At 19.5% G+C, this 13,559-nt stretch overlaps 1 protein-coding gene and 1 pseudogene across 1 annotated transcript, besides 1 other annotated feature; both read left to right on the forward strand.

Moving 5' to 3' along the window:
- Window positions 1-6,180: 6,180 nt before the first annotated feature.
- On the forward strand, window positions 6,181-7,681 carry PmUG01_01011200 (PIR protein; the record flags this gene model as incomplete). The annotated part of the gene is made up of 2 exons (XM_029007377.1): window positions 6,181-7,446; window positions 7,571-7,681. 2 exons carry the CDS (start codon window positions 6,181-6,183, stop codon window positions 7,679-7,681), a joined length of 1,377 nt encoding a protein of 458 aa, XP_028859923.1.
- A 936-nt stretch (window positions 7,682-8,617) lies between these two features.
- Window positions 8,618-9,598, forward strand: PmUG01_01011300 (annotated as a pseudogene).
- Window positions 8,618-9,598: a sequence feature (tryptophan-rich protein, pseudogene).
- Window positions 9,599-13,559: the final 3,961 nt, after the last annotated feature.

The raw sequence follows: 13,559 nt of genomic DNA on the forward strand, positions 1-13,559 counted from the left end.
TTAAGTATACTCTGTCTTAGCTTTTTATATTATTATTAATTTTTTACTGTATTCTGAAAAATACATATCCACGAATACCCTTTTTAATTTTTAAGAACATATAACCTATTTTTATTCAATTTTTATACATATAAAATTTTTTTTTTTTCCACAAATATATTTAAAATAGTTTTCTTCTTATACCCAAAGCGTTTGCTGTATTTCTAGCACCATTCTTAAATGGATATATTCGAAATAGTACAGAAAAATAATTATATATATAAGGGTAAAAAATGAAATAAAACACAAAAATATTTTATTCATTATATATTATACACTAATTAAATATAAATTCAAAATAATTTTTACATGTTAATTCTTAAATAACATTCCTAAATATCTTATTATTTACTTATAACTGATGTTCCTCAAAAAAATGCTGTACTCAACAAAAAATAATATAGAAATATGTAAATTGTATTAAAGTTACCGAAAATTACTAAATAAGAAATAATCAAAAAATTAATAATTATTTAAAATCACTTATACCTATAAAACAAGTTATGATTGTACAATATAATGCATATTCTATATATTGTATGTTCAATACATTTTGACAAAATCATGCATTTAATTCATAATCTATATTAAAACTTCTATATAATAATCATATATTTATAATTACATTTATGTTACTATTTTTATTATTTGCATTTCATATATTCAGCTTGTAAAGTGTATAAAAATATAAAACTCAATCGTTTTCCTACTTCATTAATAGAACAGAATTTGTTATTATAAATACTCTATATTTTTTGTAGTTTATAGGGCAATAAAAAAACAATACATTTATAAATACAGAAAATCTTACTTAATTTTATAAACTTGAAATAAAAAATTTTCGTATTATTAAATAAGTCTATTAAAGTAAAAATTATAGAGGAATCATATTACTTTAAATACTAAAAAACAATATAAAAGAATATGTTTCTCCTTTATACAAAAACAGAATATACAAGTTAAACTTGAAGCAAAAAAATAGTAAATAATTAATTTTTAACATATATATTTTTTTTTTTTTTTTACTTATTACATATATTTAAGAATAAATCTATTTTTGTAATATGCGTAACAATGTTGTAATATATTTGATACGTTTTTTCCTAGTTAGTCCTAATTGTCTAATGTAGAATAATGAGATATGCATTTTTTTCTTTTCTAGAATTACTATAAAATATATTTGGAGCATTCTTTAATATTTTTTCCTCTGTACTTGTTGAATATTACATATACGTTTTTAATTTTTTAAGAGTCTATTACTAAACCATTTTCCAAAAAAATTAAACTAATATACACATTAACAACAAAATATATATGTATTTAATCTGTTTTACAATTATAAATTTTTATGAAAAATAGCATACATATATTTACACATTTAATTTATAAATATAAACAGATGTTATTCTTAGTAGAAAAGAAAAATATAAGAAAATTACAAGCAGTGAATAACCAACTGAAACAACAATGTAAAAAGCATCCATTACTATTTTTTTTGTATTAACGTTCTTATTATAATTAATTTAAAATTTTTTACTTCTTATAACACCAAGCATAATGAGTGTAGCTTCAAACATTATATCTTTGCTTTCAATGGGTCTTTAATTTATTCATACCATTTTTTATAAGACGTTATATGGATAATGTATTATATTACATTTAAAATAATTTGAACATTTTTCTTTACAAACTAAATTTTATCTCTTAAACCAGTATATTATTCCCTTATGAATTTTCGATATAAATTGTTAATATAAGTACTTGAAATTCACATTAAAATTATCATTCTTACTATTTTTATTAGTATATTTAATTATATGATCATAATTTTTAAAAAGGGTGATGCAAATATGTCTGTTCATTCTATCCTTTAGTATTACTGATACTAGTGTAAAAGTAGTGTGATGCAACTTATAAATGTTTTAAATTTATATCATTTACTTCCGTAAAAAATTTTATAGTATCAGTTTAATTAGCAGTATTTTTCCTATTAATACCAAATGTTTTATTATGATATCGAAGAAGAACTACTAGGAATAATAGCAACGTGCTAAGTATTTTCTACTTTATTTGTTCTAGATAATTTTTTTAAGTTTGTTATAACTTTTTTAGAAAAATTCTTCATATTTTTGTTAATTATATATAACTTATTGCATTTATCATTAATATTACTTATGTTTTGCTGTCACTATCAATTTCATTATATTTTTTATATGAGGACATCCGTATTAATATACCTTCATATAAATTAAAAAAAAACGAATTCCATAAACATATAAATACTTTCGCTTATGAAAGAATTTTATTCATTTCACTTCATTAGAAATGTAATACAAAAATCATAAACCATTTATAATTTTTATAATAACAAATACAAAATCACTTCTTTCTCTCCTAAATTGTCCATTATGCTTAAAAATATGATAAATGTACAAAGAATAACCCTTGTTACAGAATTACATATATATATAATATATAATGGAATTTAATCTGTCGAAATGTTATGCATTTTCCTATACTAATTGTAAGCTAAAAAAAAAAATGTATTATTAAGTATAGATTATTAAATGTTCTTTAACATATAATTGTAGTAGTACTAGCATTATTGCACAAAATAGGCATTTTTTATAATGAAAGATATAAAATGGAAATTAGGAGTGCAATTTCCTTATTAAATGGAGAATTATAAAGCACTTTATTTCCTTTTACAGTTCTAATTTATTTTAAGCATTTCATAAAACACTATTAATAATTCATAATATACATAACGTATTTATATTATATAATTATAATCTGCATTTTATATTAAAATATTTAACTAATAATACTATTTAATTATTTAAAACAAATGGATACAAATATATATCTTTCACACAAAATATAATGAATATATTTTCTAGAAATAAAAACTTCTAAAGTTCAAACATGTAGAATATTAATCGTTCTATTTACTTGCATTTTAATTTTATAAAAATATATATATACATTTTTTCGTTTTTAAATTAATTTTCATTAGAATATAAAATAAATCATAAACACTATTATAAATTGATAAATATAGTATGATATATAAATGAGCTATATGATTATATATAATGATATTTATTAATACAAAAAATTATTAATTGTAGAGTTATTTAAAAAGTAGTCTATATTTTATTATTGTAGAAATATTTTCTCTATATATATTAATTCTAACATATCTCTAAATTTGAAATATTACTTTATTATGTAATACAATAGTCTCCATTTAACATATGATCTTTGATATATTAGTATTATTATATATGTATGCTCATAATAAATGCTTACTATGAATTATTAGAGATAAAGCAATATTTCAAATTAAGCCAAAAAATTTTCCTTTAAAAAGTTAAAATTAATAATAACGAAATATTTTTCCTATATTTCTTATATAATATAAATATATAGTGAATTATATTTAAAACATATAGTAATAATTCATGCAAAACATATATTACGTTTAAAAAAAATTTATAACAATTATTTTTTTTCCATTGAAGAAATAATAATAATGATAAATTATTTTATTTTGTTTTCTAATTATATATTTTCACAGATTTTATTAATTTCTGTTACAAGCTATATTAATGTGATTAAATAATATTATATTATTTAAAACAAAGCCAAATCATTTTTTTAGCTAACTTTCAGCTGAAAAAACAACAAGTCACAGTTTACAATATATATTAAATATATAATAAGATTATTTTTTTAACCTTTTAATTGTTTCCCCATAAGAATCGATAATTAAATATATTTTTTATGAAATGTTCAGAATTAAATTCATTATAAGTATTATTATATTCATTTTCGCTTTCGATAATATATTATAAAAAAAAAAAAAAGAAGTATCAATACAACAATTAACGAGTTAAATTCATAAGCATACATTAAAAAAAAAAAATTGAGCATATTAACTTGAATGACCAAAATATTACACAAATTATAAAAAGTATTAAATACATTATAACATTTTAATAGTGGTTATAATTAATATCAGTTAATGATGTTTTTCAACAATACTAAAATATTCATTTAGATTTCATATAAAAAACATAAATAAAATGTAATTTTTACTAAAATCAATAAAAAAACTTTTTAACGAATATATATAATAAATAATAAAACTAAAATGTAACACTAGAACAACTGTGACTGTATTATTAATTAAATGTTTTATAAAAATCCTATCAATAATATTATTTAAATAAATAATAGTCGAAAATGCAAAAATAATTGTGTTAATAGAATATACCTTATAAAAAAAAATAGCATAAATAAAAGTATAGCAAAATATACTTAGAAAATTATTCATAATATAAGTAATGTTAACTTTGACATATATTATATGGTAATTACAGTCTAATTTACTTATATCACAATATTTAACTAGAAATCATTAATTTGAGAACTTTCATAATATTTTAGTAAATTAGAAGTTATAATAAAATTAACAGAATAATATCGTATTTTTAAGGAAAAAGAAACATGTTATATAAATAAAAAGTAAAAAAAGAAAATGAGATAAAATTAAATATACATTATTGTGTTAGTTATTTTGAAAAATTAAATAAAGTCATTATATAATGCACAAGACTCGTAGAAAGAGAAATCCATTGAGTTTACATATATAATACGGATAGTACCTTATACCACATTTTTATTCCAAAAAGTTTTAAGATATTATGTGACTATATGGAACATGCCCTATGTGAATGCACTTAAAATAAATGTTTACTCTTGAAAAAAATTACATACAAAAAAATGAAAAGAATTTTTTATTATAATTCTATTATATTTTTGGATCAATATTTTTTTAAATAATACACGATATAAGAATGAGATATAAAACTACTGCGAATTTCACAATAGCATGACAATTCTATTCATATCTATTTTATGTCATAAACATAATAAAAACAGCCTTGTACATATTTTAAAACTTCAGTTTATATTATATGCGTTCATGTTAAAATTGTATTATACAATTTTATTTTTATTATTATAAAAATATAACAGTGTTCAATCTATCCTTTTTTAAAACATTTTTTACCACATAAATTTATGTATTATTTTGTTTTTTCTATTTATGCGTTTTTAATAATTTTATATGCAAAAACATATATATTATTTAAGGAAAAACTTATAGTAAATAAAAAAAAAAAAAGTAGGAAATTAAAATGATATTTTATATAATGCATAGAAATTCAAGGAATCATTATATTATAATGAATTCATGAGTGATACTTTAAGTAGCATAATTATAATTGTTTAAACTTTCCTAGTAATAATTATTTTTTTATATAATTTAAAACCAATTATTTTTTATCATTTACAATTATATTCTTACATTTTTATTTTTTTACACTTATATAAAAAAATTTTTGTTTAGTATTTATATAATTTTCATAAAAAAGAATTTTATAATACATTACCATCCAGAAGATATTCTATAGGATAATTATAGAAAAATAGTACTAAACATAAAATCCATATAATTGATTATACTGAAAAAATAGTTATTATGCGGAAAATTATATATAGACATTATATTTAAAGGACAAAATGGATAAATACATATATTAAAAGATTAAAAAAGCAAAATTTTGTATTATGTGACTTATTAGTAGAATAAATATAATATTTACAAATAATATATTTAATTTTAATATTTTAGTTTTTAAAGTAGATATATAATCTTATTATTCATTTCATTTGTTTGAAAATTAAAAATAATTGTTTTATTAGATGTTAGAGGTGTTACGCTATATTAATCCCTAACCAGAATTATCAGATATCACCTACTCACAAATATTTATTTATTTTTGAAATTCTCATACAAAAATACATATTATATCATCAATTTATATGTTCTTATTTTTTATATATAGCTAAATGCATACTTAATGTGACGGCATTTTTTTATATATCACTTAAAAAAAAATGTCGACACCAAATGAGAGTTCATGGGTATAAATTTATTCTTAATTAAATAGTTTAATAATTCCTTATAGCTTATGTATTATATTCTGCTGTAACATATTTTGAATTGCTTTTATAATAATAAAATATAAATTTATATCTAATTCATTATATCCTCTTAATTTATAGGAAAATATGTTAGTAGGATCACTTTCACATCATATATATAAAGAACTCAATAATGATGTTCAGGGAACAAGTTACGATAGTTATTGTAGTGAATTCAGTAATACAGGAAATAGTAACAACTTAGAGAGTTATAATCTGTGTAAAAAAATATCACGAAATACAGATATTTTATCAGTATATCGTGATACAATTCATTTTAGTACACTTTGTTCACATTATAGATATTGGGCATATTACAATATAAATAAAATTTTAGCAAATTTTACAGATAATAATAATGCCAAAGCATTAGTTAAAAAATTTTTACAGGTTCGAGATAATATTACTAGGGTTTTTAATGCGTATTATTGCCAATATAGCTTTAGCGATGATATTCTACAAGAACTAAATAATATGAAAGAAGAAAAATATTTACATGATTATTTTAAAAATTATGATATTATTAAAACATCTGATAGTTGTAGTCGTGTTACACCCAGTGTATATGAAAAATATCTTAATTATATTATTACACTATATAACAAGCATAAAAATCAAATGGAATGTTGTATAGATTCATTTTGGACAGAATGTGAAGATTATTTTAAATGCAATGAAGAATTTGATCCTAATAAATTGTTGTCTATTTTAAAGTCTAACGGAAGTAAAAAGTGCGATAACTTAATAAAAGCTCAGACACCTCCAACATCAGTTAGTACAACGCATTGGGGGCATTCCCTAACAAATGTTACAGATTCAATTTATTACTTCATGTGTACAGATATACCAAATGGTAACATTACACATAGTCAACAAAAAGATGGAAGACTTAGATGTCATAGATTTAGGACATCCGATAGATCGCATAATAATTTAATATCGCCTTCTCTTCAACCTCCTTCTGTGCAGGTTCCTTTTACGATTTCTGGACAAAGAGGATTTTCTTTATCTGCAGAATTACCACGTAAGAGCCTAGAATTAAACGAACATTTAAAAAAACAATATATATTATCCTCTTCACAAACATTAGATCTAACTCAAGATAAGAGTGATGATAAAAATTCTCCTTGTAAAAATACACTATTAGTAAGAGATATATCAGGAATATGCAGAGAGCCCGATGTTCGCGAAACGCAAACTATTGGAGTAAAATTGAACACATATGCTCCAGGAAGAAAAATAAAAATCAGACTAAATCATAATTCTAACATGTTCAAAAACAATTTTTTTCGCGTTGGAATCGCATTTACTCTGATAGCAGGAATAATTTTCACTATTTTCCTTTTTTATAAAGTAAGTGAATGTTCCTCAATAAAACCAAAAAATATATTAATTTACTATTTTTAATTCCCATAAAATTTCATAATTACAAAAAAAATATATTCATTATATTTATTATTATTCATTTTTATAATAGTTTACTCCTTTTGGAAGATGTTTTCATAAAAAAGTATCAAGGAAAAAAAGAATTGACGATTATTATGATGATCCCTATATGCGGCAGTTTATTATCCGCGCTCCAAAATAGGCTAAAAGAAGAACTGGGAATAGGGGATTACAATTTTCTTATTATACTAGGTGAAATATTGTTTAATGACTTCAAATAAAATGAAAAAGTGTTTAAAAAAAGCATATTGAAAAGTTGACCTAAGTATGTGATACTCGCACTTACACTTATAGAAAAAATTAAAAAAAATGAAATATATTCAAATAATACATAAAATAAATCTACTAAGCATACAATGAGTAAGTGAAGAATTTTCCAACCATAGATATTATATATAATTATAACTCTGTAGTAGGATATATAAACTGAAAAAAAAATTAAATACAGAAAATTTGTATATAACATCATACACATAAAAATGTACGATAATACATATAGTTAACAAAAAAATAGTAAATATTGCCTCACATATAATAATTAATAAGAAAATTATATAACACATGTTAAACAAAGTAATATATATATTAGTAAAATTTGAAAATATAAAATGTATTTTTACATATAAACGCTAAATGCAAAAATTATTATGCTATATTTAACTATATAAAAATCTCATTTTAACAGAAAAGTAAAATATTAAAAAACAACTACTTACATACATATCAAGAAAATTTAATAATCAATAAAGACAAAAATTTGTCTAATCTAAGGAAAAACGAAGATATCTTTGTTAAATTTACATGGGAATAATTTATTAAAGAAAATAACTATTTTTAGGAATTATGTTAGTATTTTTAAATTTCTTTATATACTTAACTTTTTATTTAAAGTTAATAAATAAAATTCTTTAATTTATTTTAATATTTTTTTTTATATAATAATTTAAATATATTTTATAAGACTTTATCGGTAGTACGTATTATATTTACACTTTTTATTTTAGAGCGTTTGCTTTTGTAATATAATATATTTTATTGAAAAATATATATTATAAAATAAAACTATATATTATTAAATATGAAAGCAATATTCCTTTTCATATCAGTTTCTTCCGTTATATTTAAATTATGTTCTGCCACTGAAAATGATAATGGTTACTTTAAGGGTGTAGAATAAAATATTTCAAATAAATAAATTTAGGTTTTAGTTAATTCTATTTAAAAATTATATTACTATAAAAAATATGTTTTTCTTTTTAATATGTTATTTAGTTATATACTGGAAAAATAAAGACCCCACTTTGTAAATCTTATAATGGTCCTGAAGTTATGCCAAAAGTGTACTTAAGGCAAAAGATATGTTAATTTATAGTGTTAGTAGAAAATAAAAATGATAAATGGAAATTATGGTTAATGAAACAGAAAAAAGAAATGATAAAGATATTAAACAGGAAAAAGATGCTCCGTTTAGAAACAGAAAGGAGAAATTAAATAATATTTTGTACAACTTAGAGGAAAAATAGTAATATTATGTACCTGGTATGAAATAATATTATCAATCAAATCTTTATGATGTATTCTCTAATTGGAGTGACCATGAATGTATAGAATGGTTAAAAATAAATGGATTAGATTATATACCATCAGATTTTGAAAGGTTGTTCAATGAAAATATGACCTTCTACAATAAAATTGTGACATCTAAATTAATGAATTGCAATGAAAAGAAGAAACATGAATGGGATTCGTATTCGTGCAGATTATGTGAAGTTAATTGTTGGATAGCTGGTTTAAAAAATTATTACTTGGAGATCCAGATATTTATATAAAAGTTGGAGCGTATCAACAATGGGAAGAAATAATAAAAAATGAAAAGTATTTGTGGAACCTTTTAATTAAGCGTATTAATAAAAAATATATAGATAACGTAAACACGACCGTGACGAAGTAATGTAAAGAAACTATGGCAGACTATAACAACTTGATAATATACTTTTATATAGATTGGATAGAAAATAAACATTGGAAAGTATGGATTAAAGAAAATGTAATAGACTAGTGAATAAAACAATAAATATCATAATCAAATGAATGCAAGGTAATTACAAATTTTTCATCTATTTAATTTCCAAGGTGTACATTTCATCATGTACAAATGAAGAATAGGAGACATACACATATATATAGTGGAATACATATAAACTAGAGATAAATAAGTTAATTATTTTTCTATATAGTTCGACGTGAAATAAATGTATTATATTTTTTTTAAACGATGAGTATGATTATTGGAAAAATAAAAAAAATAATAGAAAAAAAATGAAGCTTGATCACTAAAAAAAAAAACTGAAGAGAGCAGTATTTACAATTTAAAACTCACATTAACTGAAAACATAGAATAGTTATATAATGGTGATTCTAATCTTCCATTAATAATTAAAAACTTACAATTGATTTTTCAATTTAGTTGAATACATTACATTAGTGTTTAAAAAATGTTTTCCGTATACATTATTTTTTGCTATAGAATTTACATAATATATGAAGAATATTATATATTAATAAAGTACTTTTATTTTTTTCTTGTAATACATAAAAATATTTTATTATTTTAAACAGAAAGATATTTCTTAGTTGTTACTACATTTATTTTTATTTATCATAATAATAATTCTATAATTAGGATATCTAATATAATTAAATATTTTTCTTTAGATTTTAATTTATTAGTGAATATATGAACAATTCATTCTTCAATTAAAATTACATTATAAATATAAAATTCCTTATTAGAGTAAATTTTTTAAAGTTTTTAATATTATATAATAACTGAGTATAAAGTGTACTTTATTTCATTATATAACTCGAGCTTCGTTTGTTTAATATATAACAGTAGAGATATGATATTGCCCTTAATTTATTGGCTTAAGAGTTATTATATTGTTACCACTCAAAAATGAGTTAATAATAATTTTTTATCTTAATGTTTAACATTTTCCCATTTAGTAATTTTATTCAGAAATATATATTTGTAATTTTTGTATTATTTATTTCATATAAATTGAAATGATAGCAATCTATATATTTAACTATTATTATAAAAATTTAAAATGCTTAAATATTTTATAGTGCTTTTTTATACTATTTTATATATTATTTTTTTCTCATGCGATTCTCAAATGAACTTATATTTATTTTTTCTTTCTACATTTCTTTTATATATATTATCTAAAATTTTATAATTCCTTTTCTTTTTATTTCTTCTAAGTGTTCTTGTAAAAATATTTTTTATTGTTTTACCTTTTTTCACACAGATATATATTTCTTTATTCTTTTTATTTTTTTAATAATAAAAATAGGAGGCACTAAATTTCCATTGTTGTCCTCAATTTGCAACACATACTGTAACGTAATATTGTATACTAACAAAAAATAAATAATTGAATAATTTAATATATAAATAAATATATTCGTAGACAAAACATTTATATCATGAATTCACTTATATATATATATACCACATATAAAGAGTATAAAAGGTTGAAAAGTTGGTATGATATGGGAATGGCATGTAATGATAACTTTTATACATTCATATATCAAAAATGATTGATAAGTGTAGAAATAGTGCATAAATAAAGGAAGTAATAGAAAAAACTTCTAAGAAAATTAAAAAAGTTGTATTTACTTAAATATTTTGAGCGTATAAAAAAAATGAAAAATGGGTAAACTCTTTTATTTAATTATTGGAAATATTCTTTTATTAAAAAAATTGTAAATAATAAACAACAAAATTTATAGTTCAATGAATGAGAGGATATAAATTAGAATTAAAGTAGAAATAAATCAAACAAATGATAAATCTAAGTATAAATCCTAAAACATTTATAAATTTTTCCTTTATTTAACTATTAACGTTAGTACACTTCATAGATACATTATTTAGGCTTTAGGTTTACGTTTCTGTACTTATTTTCCCGATTTTATATTATAATAACCTAAGGAATAGAAGTAATGTATTGGGGCCTTTAAAGATGTATTAAACTGTTATATTTTTTATTAATTATTAATCATAAAAATTAATTGTATTAAAACGAGCTATTATAAATTTAAAACAATTTAAAAATAATTGAATTTATAATAGCACTTTAATAATATGTGCACAATTAAAATTAAGTACCATAGTTATTCAGTATACACTAAAATAAGCATATGATTCTCACTATAATAATAGGGTAAAATAATAATGCTATCCATAAACTCTTCAAAAAAAAAAAAAAATTAACTAATTTACGTAAAAAACAAAAGAGATACGATATATTATTTATAAAATAAGCATTTCATTATTTTTAATTCAACAATTATGCTGCATTACTTATATCAAAATGTTAATATATATATTGTAAATATTATTTAAATATGAAAGTAATAGTAAAGAAACTATCAGTAATTGTTATATAATTTTTGAAATATTTAAGCAAACATCATTAATAATCTTTTTATCAGTAGTAAAATATACATAATCTATGAAGTTTATATATATCTTTTATGTAACTATCATTCCAAATGCCTAGATATAAATCTTTTTCTATAAATATTCACCAATGGAAATAATAATTAAGATAAAATAATATATAAACAAAATATAAGTGATAAAATATATTATGACCATTAACCCCTAATATGTTTGATGTAAACATAAAATATATTTGACCAGGCTATAATTATAAATAATGCTTTTATGCCATTGTTAATTTGAAAACATTAAGTATATGTTCTAATTCTACTTTTTACAATTACTAATAAAAATAAGATATTTTATTATTATAAAAGACTAATGCAATAAACACACAACAATTTTTTATCAGAGTATAACACAATGATTTATTACCTTAAAAAAAATAAATAGAAAATTAAACAGAATTACTTTTAAATATATTTTCAGTGACGAACTTATATATATTTTATATACTTCAATTCTTCCATATAATGTAAAAATTTTATATTCTCTTAATAGAGTTTATAATGTTAATTATTACATTTTAATTAAATAAAAATATTACCTATTAATATCTTATTATATCTAATTCATAAATTTAATTTTTTAATTATTTAAAAAATAAAAGATACAAATAATATATTTATATATTTTCATTATAACATATATTAAAATAAATTATAAAGAAAAGAATCAACGATATATATAAGAACAATAATAATGTAATAATTTCTTTTTCTTCTTCAATTATTTATGAAGTTTCGTAATACACTCAATTTTTAAACAATCATAAATTTTTCTTATTCAAAAAACATATTATTCCATTATATATTTGTATTTTCACAATTATAACATAAAAAAAAAAAACTAAAAGAATTTTAAGAATATTTTTTCACTAAATATATTTTGCTACATACTTTTCATAAAAAATAATAAATAAAATAAATATTAATGATTTTTTATGTAAAAATATATATTTACATATATATCAGTGCAACATTAAGTAATCACATAGGTTTACTAAATACTAGAAAAGACAAGTATATTGTTAATTTAAAACAAATAATATATTAGAATTTAATTACCTTAAGAAATAATAATATTTGAATAAAACATAGTACATAATACAAGTCATTAACTGTTATTTAAAATATAATTTAACAGAGTTCTATAAAATTTTATGAAAAATTCTATTATTTATTCAATTCAATGTACATATATATATTATTGATAGAAGTCTGTTTATATCTACAAATATAACCATTATAATAAATATCTTTAGTTATTCTTAAATTATAGATTCAAATACAAATTATAAATATTTTAAACAATTAAATACACAAAATACGAAGAACATATATATATATTGTTACGTATCAAAACGAATAATTATAATCTTGGGAATTTACAATATTTTAGAAATTATATGCATTCTTATTAAGAATATTACTAAAAAGATTACAGATATTACTTAATATTAAAGGCTTAATTACTTAAATATATACTTCTATTATTATTCATT

Source organism: Plasmodium malariae (genome assembly GCF_900090045.1).
Source record: "Plasmodium malariae genome assembly, chromosome: 1".
In the NCBI taxonomy this organism is placed as follows: domain Eukaryota; phylum Apicomplexa; class Aconoidasida; order Haemosporida; family Plasmodiidae; genus Plasmodium; species Plasmodium malariae.